Source organism: Tachysurus vachellii, chromosome 21, assembly GCF_030014155.1.
Source record: "Tachysurus vachellii isolate PV-2020 chromosome 21, HZAU_Pvac_v1, whole genome shotgun sequence".
Taxonomy (NCBI): Eukaryota; Metazoa; Chordata; class Actinopteri; order Siluriformes; family Bagridae; genus Tachysurus; species Tachysurus vachellii.
Window position 1 is genome coordinate 3,947,528 of NC_083480.1, and position 17,576 is coordinate 3,965,103.

At 38.5% G+C, this 17,576-nt stretch overlaps 1 protein-coding gene across 2 annotated transcripts in view; it reads right to left on the reverse strand.

Moving 5' to 3' along the window:
- Positions 1–8,856: 8,856 nt before the first annotated feature.
- Positions 8,857–17,576, reverse strand: part of micall2a (mical-like 2a) — a 14,881-nt gene continuing 6,161 nt past the window's right edge. The window contains exons 5-18 of one of the 2 annotated variants that reach the window (XM_060857259.1): positions 16,512–16,639; positions 15,966–16,424; positions 15,385–15,557; positions 14,976–15,045; positions 14,215–14,342; positions 12,855–12,944; positions 12,672–12,773; positions 12,441–12,499; positions 12,216–12,339; positions 11,039–11,141; positions 10,725–10,798; positions 10,482–10,596; positions 10,256–10,306; positions 8,857–10,179 (exon numbers count right to left, since the gene is read on the reverse strand). In XM_060857259.1, the coding sequence (XP_060713242.1) occupies positions 10,137–10,179; positions 10,256–10,306; positions 10,482–10,596; positions 10,725–10,798; positions 11,039–11,141; positions 12,216–12,339; positions 12,441–12,499; positions 12,672–12,773; positions 12,855–12,944; positions 14,215–14,342; positions 14,976–15,045; positions 15,385–15,557; positions 15,966–16,424; positions 16,512–16,639 (1,719 nt within the window). In that variant the 3' untranslated portion in view covers positions 8,857–10,136. The remainder of the gene's footprint in view (positions 10,180–10,255; positions 10,307–10,481; positions 10,597–10,724; positions 10,799–11,038; positions 11,142–12,215; positions 12,340–12,440; positions 12,500–12,671; positions 12,774–12,854; positions 12,945–14,214; positions 14,343–14,975; positions 15,046–15,384; positions 15,558–15,965; positions 16,425–16,511; positions 16,640–17,576) is intronic. The other variant, XM_060857258.1, reaches the window with a different exon arrangement.

Consider the following 17,576-nt stretch of genomic DNA (forward strand, 5'->3'; position numbering starts at 1 on the left):
ATGGTTTCGGATACAAAGCATGTATCATGTGTCTTGTTTTTTATCCTCAATAACTGAAGGGAAAAAATTCATTCATTCATTCATTCATTCATTCATTCATTCATTCATTTTCTACCGCTTATCCGAACTATTCTCGGGTCACGGGGAGCCTGTGCCTATCTCAGGCGTCATTGGGCATCAAGGCAGGATACACCCTGGACGGAGTGAAGGGAAAAAATAATAATATAATTAAATAATTAGCTTCATATTTGAATTAATTTAATTACAAAAAAAAAACTGATTGAATTTAGAAGTTTACATTTTTTTATTTATTTTGCTCTCCAGAGATGACTGAAATAGATTTCCATTTGAAATGTATATCTTTGGTGCTGAAAGCTCAATACAAGGAACTACAAATTAATCTGAATTTAATTTAAAGAGGTTTGTGTCCATGTCCTAAAGAACCCTTTTTAATTTCCAGAAGAAACTAAAGATCCTTCCACGTAGAGTTAAAGTAAGTTGTTTAGTTTGTTGTTGGTTCAGCAATAACCCCAGTATAGAAAATAAGAGCTTTTGTGTGTATTTTGAACCCAAGACCAAAAACACCAAGAGATACAGAACGGTCCAGTGTACAATCATGCAATCAATTCTCAATGTGTGCCACAGCCTCCAGATTTTATGTGGGACGGTTCCGCAGGTTAGTGTACTTTTAAACAGAACCTCTGGGGATCACAAGTGGGATGTTGCCATTTGCCTCTAGAAACTAATTTTTGCTGAATGAGATTGTATTGGAGAATTTACAGCAACAGTGAGCGTTCTCCCTCAGGCCACGGGAGGAGGAGGAGGAGGAGGTGGAGGAGGAAGAAGAGGAGGAGGAGGGAACACTCTGGCACACAAGTACAAATCCTTAAAAAAAAATCCCAAATATGTGTTTTGAAAGTGCAGCCTAATTCTCCTAGCAGCCTATAGCAATAAACATCTTCAGATAGAGCAGGATGTGAAATAATTGGCAAACATGACAGACAGTGGCAGTCATTAGGCTATAGGCTTGCATCATTGCCTTCTACAGGCGCTTTTAGAAGCCGGCTTGCAGAAAAGCACTTATTCATATTGGGCCCATCAGTTGAATTTGACTGTATGAAGAACATTTATTTATTTTGTATTGCCGCAAGCGTGGTCCAGAACCATCATCTGAAAAGCTCCGTTCAATACATTCAGAACAACTAAAGCCTCGTTGATGTGGTTAGTCATTAAATGCAGTGTGTACTGGTAATAATATATCTAATTAAACGTCAAGGAAAATACGACAGCAGGCTGAGAAGCATTTTGAGGCATGATGCTGTAATTAGAACCTTATTAGTTTGCATTTTTCTTTTTCATGCTTTAACCTTAGGAAGTTGAGCGGTATCACAGTGGATAATCAAAGAAAAAAAAAGATGCTACAATACGACATCTTCTCTTTAAGTTCCCATGTGTTAATAGTGCAAGAACGCAGAAACATCAATACGGTCCAGTGTCTTAATATGTTAAACACAAAAATCAAGAAAAGGAAAAGGTGTGTGTGTGCATGTGTGTGTGTGTGTTTTTTTACAAAGGTTCAACTGAGAAAAAAAAAACCATGTGGCTTGATTTTTGTTGATTTTTTTTCCCCAAGGAGGCCAATGAGAGCCGCTCCGTGTCATAAGAGCCCCGCCCCTGCGTTAGCATATCAGGAAACACACAATGCCCCATATTAGTTCAGTGGCAGCACTGAGCCGAAATAAGCTAATTGCTTAATTAGCTAACCAAATTCGATAAGCCTCTTCTACCGTATTACCACCAGCTATGTAACAAATAGCTCGGATTTCCAAAATGGGAAAAATTCTACAGGTTTAATTACAATCGTGATCGTGAAAGAGAGAGTAAATTAGACGTCCGGTGCAACTGTACGAACTGTATTGTCAAATAAACGATTATGATCCGTTTACAGGTGAGATATTAATAATAAATCTAGCAAAAATCATTTATAGATCAGAAATCCAAGTAATCCGAACACTTCGCACTTCACCGTTTGTGATAGAGCAACTTTTTATTTTTAGTGCCTACGTCCTGTTGCATGGCTCTTTCACTGAGAGAGAAAACCTTCTGAACAGAAATGTACATATCAATTCAGAATAGCAATTTTAAATTTAGATTTATTCCTAATGAGGAATAAATGAAAAAACTCCCGGAGACAATATACGGGAACCTCCTCGTCATCTGCTTGAGCCTGGATGGAGAACGTGATTCTAAGTGATTTCCTTTCTATAACTCTAGACTAATTGTGTGTAATTGTGTATCCAGAAGCTTTTCAGCAATTTATCATCATCACTAGCGTCTGAACTCGTCATAGTGCTAACATCATTGCCAAAACCATCAACCGTTCATTGACGAAGACGCTTGGCCTTCTTGTGGTCAAAAGTCCAGAGCTCAGACTTTACTTTATACAATGACTCCATTTTACAGCTGTGATTCTTAACTAAAGATCTAGAGAAAGATCTAGATCATGTGCTAACCTGCTGTTGTTTGTCGGTGTGTTTAATTAACCGTTTAACGTCTGCCAAGTCTGGATAAAGATTCAGAGGCACTGGAGTATGGATAAGGATTTCACCAGGAGTGATTTATTGATATGTTTCTGTAGTCTGTATTCGGCAAATCGTTCGTTTCGGCTTTGATTTCATGAATGAAGCTGCGAGACTCCAAATGGTTTTGCTTCTAGTAAAAGGTGCCCTGTACTTGGCTGAAACAATTATGCTGCATATCTGCAAAAGTGATTTTCAGGGAGCTGCTGGAAATAGAAAAGTAGGGTTAAAGGTAAAACCATTTTCTCATTAGACTGAGCGATGAGTTGGACAGATTAATTTACATTTTCCTCCTGACATATTTTACACACACAATCCTTTGCTTAGCGCTGGGAGTTGTGGGCAGTAGGGCGCTATTTGTATAAGATGAAGTCATTTATATGCTAATTCATTGGGAAGTAGACCTTCCAGATTCATTTCTTGCACACAGTCATGTTTACCTATTAGTGCATATGGATGCAAAGGGACATTAGAATATTGTAACTAAAAAAAAAAAGGAAAGAAAAAAAAAAACAGAGCTTGAGTAACAAAGCATTAGGGGTTTATTTCCTCCTAATAATCTGACATTATGAGCCATTTCCTTTTGTTATTTAAGCAGCAGTCAAGAGTCAAGTTTCACATTCTTACAGTACTTGACCGGCTCTTAATATTGATTTTTTTTTTTTTAGCAGCTCATTTCCATAAAATAAACAGATTTGTTTTGGTACATGGAGCAACACAACAGCAAAAAAGAAAATTTAAAAAACATATATATATATATATATATATATATATATATATATATATATATATATATATATATATATATATATATATATATATAGATATTTATAATTTTTTTATATATAGATATATACATTTTTATATATAATTTTTTTTTACAAAAAATAAACAACAAATAAATGTAAATGACTTGGGATAGAAAAGTAAAATATATCCAAAAACAACACCACAACGAGGTTCGAGCAGGTGCGATGAAATATTAGATAAGATGTTTAACGTGTTTAATTAGAGGTATTAATAATAATCATTTCTATGTTAAAATCCACAGACAAAAGAAGTGATTTTTCAGTAGAAATAATTCTCTAACCACACGATTAAATGTACCACACCGACGCCATCTTCCATTAAAATCATGATGGAAAAACATGAATAATATTTATTTCTATTGTTTGTTTTCTACAAACAAACCAAACTACAAGGAATAGCTTATATATATATATATATATATATATATATATATATATATATATATATATATATATATATATATATATATATAAAAAGCACCACTTTGGTCCAGTAGTTGTGGCTGAGTCGGAGGTGTGACAGATCATATTACAAGAAGAGCTGAAATGTTAATGTAATTCCACATGAGCCAAGTTAAAAGAGATCCAATCGACCATTCCTGATACCTACTGCCGCTGTGTCTAAGAGGATGCCACCCCTCCTCTCATTGTCTCAGTAATTCACTAAAATTGCCACTTAGAGCTGCTCCGAGTTGCACGTTTCATCTTCGAGCTTCCTCTGGTCTCGGCTAGTCAGCCCATTTTTACTTCCTGCAAGAGTGCTAGCACTTCATTAACCTTGCCAGGATTGAGATAAGAGAGGAAGAGTATCAAAGCTGCCAGCTTACAAAAAGAAGAGAGCGCAGTGTGTGCTGCACAGTGGCCATCAAACACACACACACACACACACACTTCCATGTAAAACACTTAAAGAACCTGCCAAGGCCTCCTGTGTGTCTTTTATTACCGAATCAGCCAATCAGCCATTTTCCTACTGAACGGTCATGTGGTGAAACCTGACTACAAGTACATGTTGCGCTGTCAGAGTCAGAGTGTCTTTCCTAACAGCTTGATGGTCACAGTGAAAAAAATGTTTGAGTAACAAATTGATTTTTTTTAGATTTGAAGTAAGGAAGGGAAAAGATCCTTTTAGTTTAGTTTTGTAAAAGACGTCATCAATACACACTGGTTTCCAAAGAAACATAAACTTACTGAACTCTACACTACGCCACTAGGTCCATGACGTCTGCTCCACCCTTCATATTCTACTGATTATAATGATATATAACTGTACATTCATTACTTACCCTAGTTTACATCTGTTTATGTATATTATCTGTACACACACTGTAGAGTTCTTAGTTACTCTTGTACGTACAATGCACATAACACACACATTTGCACAAATATAATTATTTTTTTAGTCATATTGGACAATGGCACATATTCCTATGCACATACTATTCTTATGCAGATTTATTTATTTTTATACATATATTTACATTTTTACCTGCATATTTACATATTTATCTGCATATTTCCATATTTATCTGTACTTTTTCCTTTGGACTTCTGGTAGATGCTAATAGGCATTTCGTTGCAATGTACCTGTACTATGCAATGACAATAAAGTTTTATCTATCTATCTATCTATCTATCTATCTATCTATCTATCTATCTATCTATCTATCTATCTGTCTATCTATCTATCTATCTGTCTATCTATCTATCGCTCATTTCTGTGTTTGAAACTCATGCAACAAAACTGCCTGAAAACTTGAAACACACACACACAAACACACACACGCGCGCAAGGTAAAGTGTCTGTAGAACCCATCTGTAGGTTGTTTTACTGAACACAGTGTACTTAATCATCCCCAACATTTTTCTATAGAGGGCAAAATTATTTTTTCCTTCAGAGCGAATGTGAGTGAAATCCCGCTGTGGGTTCTGTCTAAAAGGCTTAGAATGTCACTAAATGCCAAATGAAAAACTCCTGGTGGCTCGGAGGTCTTAAAGACCTACAGGATGTTCAAGCATCCGAGAGCTACCTGAAAACGATCGGGTTAATATATTTATCACGAAATATACGGTGGAGAAAGAGATGGATGCTGAATAGTCTGAAGTGCACGGCGTGACATTACACACAGATCCCGGGGAGCAACGACTCCTTAGATTGTTCATCAGCAAAAAAGCATTACATTAAAACCTGGAAAAGAAAATCAAATAACTTTAGTCAAGTCACCAGATCTGACTTAATCCTTATCTCATGCCAGATAAAAATATCTCAGACAGCACAATGTACTTGTAAATGTTGAAAATAGTTCTGTCTAATATTCACAAAATATTATTGTATATTCATTCTTCAGTTTAAAAAAAAAGTACATTTTCTACAAAAAAAAAAAAAATAAAAGAAAGAAAATAAGAATTGGACAGCAGGAACTCCATTTGTTAAACATCTAATAGTACGAGGGAGATAAAATTACACTTCTATTCAGCGGAGAGAGAATTTTGTCTCCAGAGTGATGTTGGTGCCAGTGTGAAAGTAAGTCGCCCCAGACGGTTGGTGAAAAAGACACGCTGGCATTCGGGAAGCTCGTCCTCCTGTATCCCTGCTGTTGTGGGTCCGTCACACAGATCCACAAAAACCAGGGGGCCGAATTATAGTGAGCTCTGGCGTAGCGGTGTAGGAAGCTGCCCGCTCTGGCAGACGGCTAAAGCGAAGGAATAAAAAGTTGCTGCGCGTCTGAGCCGAGCCGAGCCGAGCCGATTCCTGCGTTGGCGCTGATAACACGGCTGGATTATGGATGTTTAAGGGAAGGGAAAATTATTCATTTGAGATGGTTGAAAAGCCGCACTTGTCAAGACTCCCAAGCCGTGTCACTCTCTCCATTACATCCCTACTAGCCATGTGCATATTTTCTTCAGTGCTTTTCTTTTTTTACACAGTAAAATGAGCACATTATCCTCTCTCTTTACACACTCTCAGACACAGAGCCAAAATAAAATCTTTATGCAAGTGAGAAAAGACGAGTAAAAAAAAAAAATAATAAAAAAAACACAAAGGATGTTACGACATAAGAATCACACGCATATATACGACGAAAACAACCTCGGTGTTCACGCTGGAAGTGAAGCGTTGAAGAGCTGAAGAGAAAAAGGAAGTGGATTTGCATTTTTTTTTTTTTTCAGCTGCCATCCAGCATTTAGACTCAGATCAAACAGCATGTCTAGTAACTGTAGTCATGCCTAATTATCAGAACCAGCCTTCTGCCAGTCTATCATTTGGAATGCAATTAATGATTAAAGCATCAAAGTCTTTCCCTCCTGCCCATGCTGGCTCTGAAACGCTTATGATGTAGAGAATATGTCAGCCTTTCTGTACAAATATTATGATCGGGCTGATGAGGGCCCAGTCTCCAGTCTGGATGGCCGATAAATTAGAGGCACGCTTCTCGTTTACTCATCAGAGCTAATGAGCCTGATAAAATTACCTCAAGGATCATAATTACAGAATAGTGGCAGAGACACTGGCAGTCTCCGTGTGCCACACACACACACACACACACACACATTAAGACGAACAGAACGCCACATGGCATGTGGGCCTGTTTTAAACTGTGTGGGCAGGGATAGACCGTCCCAGTACACTTCAAATAACTACAATGTCACGAATCAGAAGCAGCTCAGCAATTAAAAAGCACTATAGCACCTAAGAAAGATCCAAAACGAATCACAACCAGCATGATTAAGGACCTTTTTTTCTCTCTCTCTCTCTCTCTCTCTCTCTCTCTCTCTCTCTCTCTCTCCTTCATCATAGCCATATTATTATTATAAGTACAGGTCAATTTGCAATTCTAAATTAATTACATGCGGTTGCTTGGCCTGTTGATGAACAAAAGTGATTTTCGCTTGCACTCGCAGCTCAATGTGTGCGTCTGTACACAGAAATGTGACAGAGCCACGAATTTTCCAAAAGGCAAGGGCTTCTGTCCAAGTGACTCGAACCGCTATAGTGCTTAATTCCTTCATTAGTGGTCATCCTCGTTATCAGCTTCCCCGTATACATTAAGCACTCCAGCCCTAATGACATCGTTTGATGGGCACAGGCGGAGCGAGTTGAGAGAGCTCACCTCGGAGGATTTTCATTTCGCCAGTCATTTGAATTGTTTTACTTATGAATATTAATGCCCCTCTAATTTGAGACTGTTGTTAATGCTTGTCGCTAGGAGCCTGGCAAATCAGGTCCCCTTCCTGTTAAAGCCATGTATTAGACACCCTGTGACACTAAGCCCCCGCCTTTGATTCTTAATTGCAGAAGCATGAGCATTTGCGGGAGATGGGGCGCAAAGCTTTAATTAACTCTAATATTGCACGTATTCAGTCTCGACTGTCACCTGCATCAGCGCCTGGTGTTCTGCAGCCCAACATCTCATCCCAGCTCCTCTGAACTAGAAAGACCATGTTCCAAGTTCATGAGCACAATTTCATGCGTCTTAAAAATTGGGCCTGGGTAGCTGATAAGTAGCAGGAGCAAAATTAAATGTGAGTAAATTATCGTAATGCATTTTACCATAACTCTTATTAAACTATGGCTGTGTGAGTGCGGTATTATTTATTTATTTATTTATCTATTTATTTATTTATTTATTTATTTTTATGACCAGTGCTACAGAAGCATGGACCAACACACTTTTAATTTTAATTTGAAATTAGGAGGAAATAAGACAGAAAAGCAATTTATTACAAATTACCAGCAATCCATATTTAAAAAAGAAAGAAAGAAAGAAAGAAAGAAAGAAAGAAAGAAAGAAAGAAAGAAAGAAAGAAAGAAAGAAAGAAAGAAAAGAAAAGAAAAGAAAAGAAAAGAAAAGAAAAGAAAAGAAAGAAATCCCATGAAAAATAAATCCACAAGATACATGATCTATAATAATAAATAATAAATCAGATCAATAATCTGCACAAAGCACAAATTAATTACAGCTAAATTAATCTTAAGCAGAGTTTAGGAATTTATTTTTATTTTTTTTAAAAAAAAAGGGAAAACAATTTCCAAAAGAAGTTACATGCCTTAGCAAATTTTTTTTTAAGATCTAGAGAAAAAAAAAGTTTTGGATAAAACCAGAGCAACTTTTAAACACACACTTTGTTGTCCAAAATTGTGAGATAGTTGGAAAATAGAGCAGTGCCAGTTCCACACGTCCCCCAAGAAGACTCTATGGGAATACAGGCAACTTTCATACTGGAACTGTGTGCATGAACACACACACACACACACACACACACACACACACACACACACTTCAACAGCGTAGTCTATAACCAAATCTCTATAGACTTCTAGGGGAGTTCAGAGACCCTCCTTGAGGACCGTCAACACCTCACCATCTCACAGCAGATATGGAGCGAACGTTCAGTTAGAACATAACGAAGAAGATAAAACTGCAGCGAAACACACACACAGTAAACAACCATTAAAATGTGTCTTCTACTACTTTTATTATACCAAGTAATTAAAAAAGAAAAAACATACTAAAAATTCAACAACGACGACAACATATTTACAGTTTGTAAGCAATTGAAAGTAGTTGAAAATCTTTTTAAAAAAGTAGGATTAATCACTAAAAAACTCTGGTCTGTAATTTATTCTAATATTCCTCATGCACTTTTACACACGAGTCTTAAACACAAGTCTTTCTGGAAGCCAACAAAAAATTTATCTGAACACATGACCACAGTCCACACATAATTAAACAGGTTTAACGCACTAAAAAGCAAAAAAACAAGACTAATTATTTCTCACAAGAAAAAAATTATAAATAAATATAAAAATAAGTAAATAAAAACAGAAAAGAAAATATAAACCTTTCAGTAATGCCAGATTGATTTAGTTAGGAAAATTCTTTATATATATTATATTTTTTAGAGTTTATATTGAGCAACATTGGAAGTGTAGGCATGTAGGGTGCTTTCTAAATTTCTTTTTTTTCTCTCTTTCTTTCTTTCTTTCTTTCTTTCTTTCTTTCTTTCTTTCTTTCTTTCTTTCTTTTTTAAATACTCTTCTGAAGGGCATGTGAGCCTGTAGTGCCACCTTTAGGGCAATAGGGAAAGTGACACTTTACAGAAATGTGCAGGATCATTTTATGTGAGTGAGTTGTGTTGAAATAATAATAATAATAATAATAATAATAATAATAATAATAATAATAATAATAATAATAATAATAAATATATTATTACTTATTACTACTATCAAAATTATAATACTAATTATTTTCATTGTAATAACATAATTATAATATAATAATAACAATGATAATAACAACAACAACAATAATAATAATAATAATAATAATAACAAAATAAAAAACACATCTGATGAAATGTATCAATTCCATGTTTAAGTCTATGTGTAATTCAAACTACAAATAAAATCCATTAATGAATGAATAAATAAATTAATGAATGAATTGTTAGATTTTTATTCTCTCTTTCTTCATAGAGTATAACAAGCATGTAAAGCAAGTGAAGAGAATAAAACCACTGAGCGGATGTTGTGGATGTGGCTGAGTGCAGTCTGGGATGTAAACCGAGGAGCACAAACAAGGCACGGTGTGTTTTCTGTTTCATTATATTAAACATCTGACCTGCCACACTTCACAGAGTTCTTTGAGCGGCTGTGCGTGGCGAGATTGCGTCACCGAGTCACGGCTCGGCCACGGATCCTTCTTCCTTCCTTCCTTGGTTTTTACTTCTGCGTCTGAACACCTTAGAGAAGGACGACGTTCTCCTGCTCTTTAGTTTGCGTACACCTAGGCCAAGAAAGACAAAATGTTTTCGCTTCAGCATCCTGCACATTTCTGTGCTTAGCTGAATAAACTGACCGACTTACCAAGCCGCTGTATCATTTCATTCAGCTTCTGATCCTCTTCTTCTTCTCTTGAAATGCAAATAGACACAAAAACGGCGCTGTTTAATCCGAGTTCAACAGTTCGTCGTAACAATGCGGTTAATATGTAAGTTGATACAATGATAAAGAAATAAAGAAATAAAAAAAAATAAAAATCTCTAAGAGTTCTGACGGAGGAAGGAGGTGTGGTGTGGAACTGCTGACCTCCGTCTGTCTTCCTCCAGGCCGTCCACGATGGCGTTCCGGTCGTTGACGATCTCCACCAGCTTCTTCATGAGATCAGACTCTCTCTTCATTTCTGAAGTGCTTTTGAGATGCTCTGTGACAGAAACACACTAGGTTTATCGCTTGTCACTACACTAGGTTTGTACACTACTCAGGTTTGTAGCTTGTCCCTGTATCTACGTTATCCACTAAATATAAAAATGTTTTTTTTTTAAATCTTGCCTGGTTTATTAATCAGTTTCCTGAGCTCTCCTTCCACTTCTGGCTGCTGCTCCTCTAAACCTTGAGTTTTTGTTCTGTTAAATAGTCAAATAAGATGAAGAGTTAGAGAAACTTAAAGCGCGTTAATCATAAATCGTAGGAGTGCGACTGAATTTTATTCCTAGTCAAATTTAAAGATCTGTAGTCTTTATACAGCTCTAGAACGCAAACAGAAGACTGTAGTGAGATTAAAACGTATTTAAATTGACTCTGACGTTATCAGGTGGGAGAGATATCCCTTTAATCGGGGGGAACAATGTAAAATAATCACCTACATGTACATGAGCTCAGATTCCCTCCGTATGTAACTTTGCTTCTTCCGAATCAGGTTGAACCAGTCCACCATCAACGGATCCGCCAAAATGTCCCCGCTACCCTCTGCAAAACAAGCCAAGGTCACACGGGGAGAAGACAGTAAAAGTCTCTTATGGCTGAAGATAGAACGTACATGCCACCCCAAGCAAAAAACGTGATTACATATGCTCTGGAGGAAACAACCATTTTGCGATGAAATGCTTGGTGTGTATGTGTTGGAAATACGAGTCAGGCTTTATGCCACAAGTAATATAGCACCATAAATGCAGTCCAAAATGTCTGTTGTGCCACTGACATTGCCTTGAGGTCTGGATACAGCTCACACACACGTAGACGTTTGTGTAATTCGATCAAGCACCGGGCTCGATTTGGTCCAGAATAGGTGAGTGCGACGGCACGCAGATGATATCACTGAGCTCAGGCCGTGGTGACCTTGAAATCAGCCAATCAGGTGTCCCTGTCCCCTCTTAGCCATCAGTCTGACTACAAAATGCTGTCTCTTTCCATTTCCTTCCCAGAATCCCGCAGGAGGACAGGGAGCTTCCCCCGTGCCTCGCCTCATTTGGCTCTGGCTGCTGGATATGTGTGCCTCTTTATTGTTCGCCGCCCATCGCTCGAGGCTGCGACGGAATTCCACCTCCCAGGTGGACCGGCTCCACTAACAGGTTTGGAATGAGGCTGGAACCCTCTAAACACACACACATCCTGTCTGCATCTCATCTGAGTCGCCCTGATCTCATTTATGTCAACTCTGTGTCAACAAGCTTAGGTAGTGCGACTCAAGCGCAAAAAAGAATTTGCATGAGCTAAATGTTTCACAAAACAAGATTGGTTTCTCATTATAAAATCAATTAAAGCACACGGCTATCATAACCGCCAGCATGAAGCGCCAATTCCCTGCTCCCTAAAAGGCTATTTTTTTTCTTCTTCACTTTCTATTACTTCAAGCAAATCAATGAGGCTGGGTCACAGTGGCCCACAGAAGGAAAAGAAAAGCTCATAGTCTGGGTCAAATGTTCTAAAAACTCTGGTGAATCAAGAAGGCAATAAAATGAACAGTAGGATGAATCTGCGCTCTCTCTCTCTCTCTCTCTCTCTCTCTCTCTCTCTTTCTCTCGTCTCACTTTTTTATCCTACCTTCCTCACAGCTGCGTAGTCTTCTCTCCAGGTCAATTCCCGCTTTCTCCAAATCACTCAGGCTGTTCTCAATTTCCTGCAGCTCCTTCGTGATCTGCTCGATTGGTATGTGGTGAGACCTGATCTGCACAAGGAGAAATATGGCACGTGTGGCGATGGAGTTTTAAAACAGCGTCCCGAAGTTAAGCCGAACATGCGACGGAAAAACCTCAAGTGTGCACTTACCGGGAGTGACTCCGTCTCCAGCTGTGAACTGTTCTCGAATGGCGCAATTCTGTCTTCGGCTACAGAAGAAGCGAGACAGGAAAGACCGTAGAACTACTGAATGCCTAGTCATCGTATTAGTTATCAAACGAATACCTCAAAACACACTAAAATCCACAACACCTTCTTTATCTTACTGTTACACATGAATTCGTGGTGTTTATTCTGGTATCTTCTATACGAACATGTTACCATGTACTGCAGAGTCAGAGCATCCTGGCTGTCTCAAGTAGACACCGTCATCCACTAGATGCCTGAGGGACGGACAGGTTCGGTCGTTTTCTGATATACAGCCTAGAACAGAGCGCACATTAGACTTGTGTTACCTGGAGGCATGGTGTGAATTTAATCAGAGGGTAAAAGGTGACACCTTACTAGATTCAGCCAGGCCTCCATGGTGTTGATCTGTACATGGCAGCGTACGCCCGGGTGATGAGCTCGCCGAGGAACGCTCAGATTTAGAGCCTGTAAGTAAAAGGAAGTGACACGTTCACGAAAACCTGATCCAAGTTATGCAGCGAGTCAACATAATGATCCTGGTTTTAAAAAACGAATGTAAAATCATATTCAGTCAAGACTATTATGTTCAGGATTATGCCGTTATTTACATTTCCAGATCTTTTCTTTTCTAATATTTACATCTGAATGAGTTCAACAACTTTATGCACCTTTTATTTCAACCCACCAATTTCAGTGTGACTGTTTCTTGGTGATTGTTTAAACACTTTCTACTCAGTTTCACCTGTGAACACTGTAACTGCTGTTACAAAGGATTAAACCATCATACAGACCAGAGAGCTGTCTATAGGATAAAACAAGTCGTTTTGTAGTGTGTGAAAAAAGTTCGTTTTTATTTGCTCATTAACTGCTGATGTGCATTTTTTTTTCCCCCTGAGATATAAATATGAGGTTGAACAGATAAAAAAAAACCTCCATAACTGTCAGGTCAGTTTAGTTACCAGCACTAAACATAACCACCCCGGACTACAATCCCTACAGCACATGCAGTCATGTTTACAGTCACTGGACACACACACACACTCATGCATACATGCACACACTCATTGTGAAGTGTACACGTCCCTGACTGATGCCAAGCCTTTGTTTGATCCTGTGTTGCTTTTCTGCTTTTGTGTCCTAGTTCTCTATGTTTTGTCCCTGATCACCTGACCACGTCCTGTTTACTGTTACAGCCGACCGATTCACGTTTTTGGATTCGTTCGCCTTTTAAACAAATTTTTTTGTTTGCCTTTTAAATAAAACCCTCGACCACGCTCGTCTCTGCTTCATCCTCTCCTTTGTGACAAAGACAAAACGAAACAGACACGTGGCTTTCGACCAACAAAATCAGGCAATGAAATAAATACAATAAAAACATCAAACACACCAAAACACAATGCCAAGATATCCTTAAACACGATTTAGAAGCATTAAAAGCTTTACGTGTCTGAAACAGCTGGAAATGGCATGTGTATAAAAGTCCCGTGATATTTTAGCATATTTTTTAAAAAAACTATTCAAGCTAGAACGTTTTTATCAAGCAGAGATCCAAACAGAATGAGCAGAGAGTCGTTCATCAGTCATATCAATAAAACAATGTACATTTCAGGAAAATCGTTGTCCAATCATGGTCGATATTCGATTACATCGCTTCTATCGTCAATTCTTCCAACATTCAGCAGTGCTACATTAACTCAAGTGAATAAAGTAGAAGGCTGGGAAGCAGGACACCTACCTGAGACCCCAGAGGCTCTGGCTGGAGATTTATAAGGAGTAACGTTTGTGGTCTGGTGATTCAGCTGCTTATCATTACAGATGATTTTGTTTTGTTCGGGAGTCACGGCATTATCTTCAGTGAACGTTCTGGAGGAAGATCAGCCATTTATTAAGCAGCTTTTTCAATTAATAGGAAGAAGCGGACGAAACGTGCACACACACGTCAGCGTAAGAGTGATAAACGTAAGAGCATTAAGGCAAAGCACACATAAACACTGGAGTTTTGGAGTTGAACATAAGACTAGGAACTAAATAAAGGCGCTGAGTTCAGAGCTGAGGTCTTCGGCATGAGTGCCGTACACACAGAGTGACAGCTGATGGTGATTATTAGAAGGCAGTGCATTATATCAAAATATCATTCTGATGGCAAAATAACAATAACACACACAGACACAAAGAGAGATCCAAGAGATTCAAGCTCACAATCAATCCCCAACTGGCTGCTGGGTTTCCTAAGAAGTCCTCCACCTTTTCCTACTTTAATTAAACATTCTGTGTTGATCACATCTATTTTTAGTTTCTCATTCCAAGCTACAAAACAGAGCTCCAATCTAGCTTGCCTATCACACCGACATGACCTCGTCTCCTCATATCATACTGTTCTTCTTACTGACGGACTCGTTGCCGTTGCTTCCACCAAAGTCCTAAATAAAAGACACGTCCCTTTTTTTCTATTCCATACCTTGGAGATAGAGATAAACAAAAGGATATTAAACTTACTTTAGTCCTGGTTCATTTGATGCCGTCTTTAGCTTTGGGCCTTCACAGCTCCCCACATCTTTGGCTATGGCTATCGAAGAAAAAAAATATACCCAACAAACAAGCATGAGTCATACTGTATATAATCAAATTATATTATTTAAAGCGGTTCTGGGATGTACAAAGAATAAAAATACAGAACGCTACAGGTCATGTTGGGAAAAAAAACAAAACATCAGAAGTATTCTGACTCATCGTGGTGGATTAAATGAAATACACGCTTTTTTATACGGCTCGTTCCGTGCGTCTGCACTCGTCCTCTCTGCTTATACCCGATGTTTATAATAATATTTCCTCTGCAACCTTTAAAAAGCATTTTAATACAGACCATAGTCTATATAAGCAAAGGTCATGGGCACGCGAACAGCACCTCTGGTGATGAAGAGGGAAGAGGAGGGAGGTCTGGTGTGCTCTTTGTTTATGCCACTCAGACTCGGGGACTCCGTGCTGCCGGTGTTGGTCAGAGAAATACACAAATGTCCAGCTTGGACTTCTGTGCCTGAGACATGTCTCTCCTGCTCTGAGCTGAAGACTTTAACAGATCTAAGGGAGGAGAGAAAAAAAAAAAAGAAAGAAAAAAATCTCCTGAATTATTTACTACTTAGCCTTGCATCACAGTGTCTGATCAGCTGAATGCTTGATAATGGAATAAGTCACAAAATCCTACTTGGCATAATCTGATAGAGAACCTGAACCTGAAATCATTACTCAGTGAGACACGGTTTCTCTTTACACAATAATAAATATCTGGGAATAAAATCAATTCATGCCTGACCTATTAGAATGCATGTAGCTAGAGCTACGAAGATATATATATATATATATATATATATATATATATATATATATATATATATATATATATATATATGTATATATCCCTGTGAAGTACAAGTGTATCAGAGTTATATTGTATGATGAAATAATGCCTGAGTGTCTACTTTTTCTTACCTGTTGTCTGGACTGAGCCCACAGCTATAAGCTTTGTTATTATTGTTGCAGTTTCCTTCTGCCAATTTCTGAGAGATCGATGCCGGCGCCTGCTTCTTGTCTTCTTCACACTTCGGTGCAATGATGTTCTGGGAAGTAGAGGCCTGTGAGGCGGAAAGAAAAAACCTCTTTCTGGCATCTTGAGTCCTTAGTGCTGAAGCGGTCCAAGGCTCTGGTGCTGGAGATGGCTGAACTGATCTGGGAACAGGTTTCAAAGTGCTGGTTAGAACCGAGCTGTGCTGCCGAGGTGACGGATCATTTCCACGTCGGGGTTCGAGTCCAGACGTATCCGACCCACTGTGTTTAGCCGAAGACTTAAAGCCATTCTGAGTACAACGAGGTGAAGAGCAGCGCAGTGTACCGGGCTGCTGGCCACATGTATACGCCCCGGACTGTAAAGCAGCTGCACATTCACAGCACCTAACAGACCGGATTCAAATACGATTACGTATCCGGTTTAATTCCAAGAATCATAACACAGACTGCTGAAAAATAAAAAAGTCTTACTTGAAGCAGCTCCTGTGGTACAGTTTCCCATCCACTAGGTGTCTCTGAACCAAGTGGACGTGACTCCTGCAGACGCCACACTTACTGTTCAGGGTGCCATTTTTATTGGAGCTCTCGACTAAAACAGCCTTCGGGGAGAATAAACAAGCTTTATTAACATCTATTAAGGTGTATTAGCTTAGCTAGCAAAATCAGAGATTTAGCAAAATCTTATTCAGTTAATCTTTTGTCCAAAGATCTTTTGTCTTTTAACATTTATATTTACATCATTTAGCAGACGCACTTATCCAGAACGACTTACATTTTATCTCATTTTTTATACAACTGAGCAATTGAGGGTTAAGGGCCTTGCTCAGGGGCCCAGCAGTGGCAGCTTGGTGGACGTAAACATTCGTTATTTGCATGCAGTGGTTAACTATAACTAGTTATATTGCTTTGTAGAAGCCAATATTCTGTTTTCCTATTTAAGCTTAGACAAAAATATATAAACAGTAACTCCTCCTAGAGCTTTTGAGCCACATGCACCAAATTTGGATATGTTGTAGACGCTGGTCTGAAGTTTGTTGCTTTTAATTTTCTAAGCGATCCAAGTACCAGTACTTCCGGTACCGGGTCTCAAATTGGCCTTTTTTCCCATAGACTCCCATTATAAATTTTGGAGGTTTATAACTCGGCAAGCTTTCGAACTATCTACACCAAACTCTGCCAGCTCCTTTAGGGTGATACTCTGAACAAAGGTTTAAATTGGTGTACCGACTGGCCTTCTGGTTGTGCCGCAGCCCCGCCCCCAAAATATGCAAAATCAAAAAACCTTTTACAACATGGACATGTGACATATCAAAACACTCAGAACAATGAGGGGAACTTCCTAACGGGCATTCTGATGACGTCACGTGATGTCACGTGATGTCATGTGATGTCAGGTTATGTCACGTGAAAATTAAAAATTAGCACAACATGGACTTGTGACATATCAAAACACTCAACACAATGAGGAAAACTTCCTCAAGAGTATTCGGATAACGTCACATGCTCGTCTCCACTTACCTCCAAATGTTCTGTCCA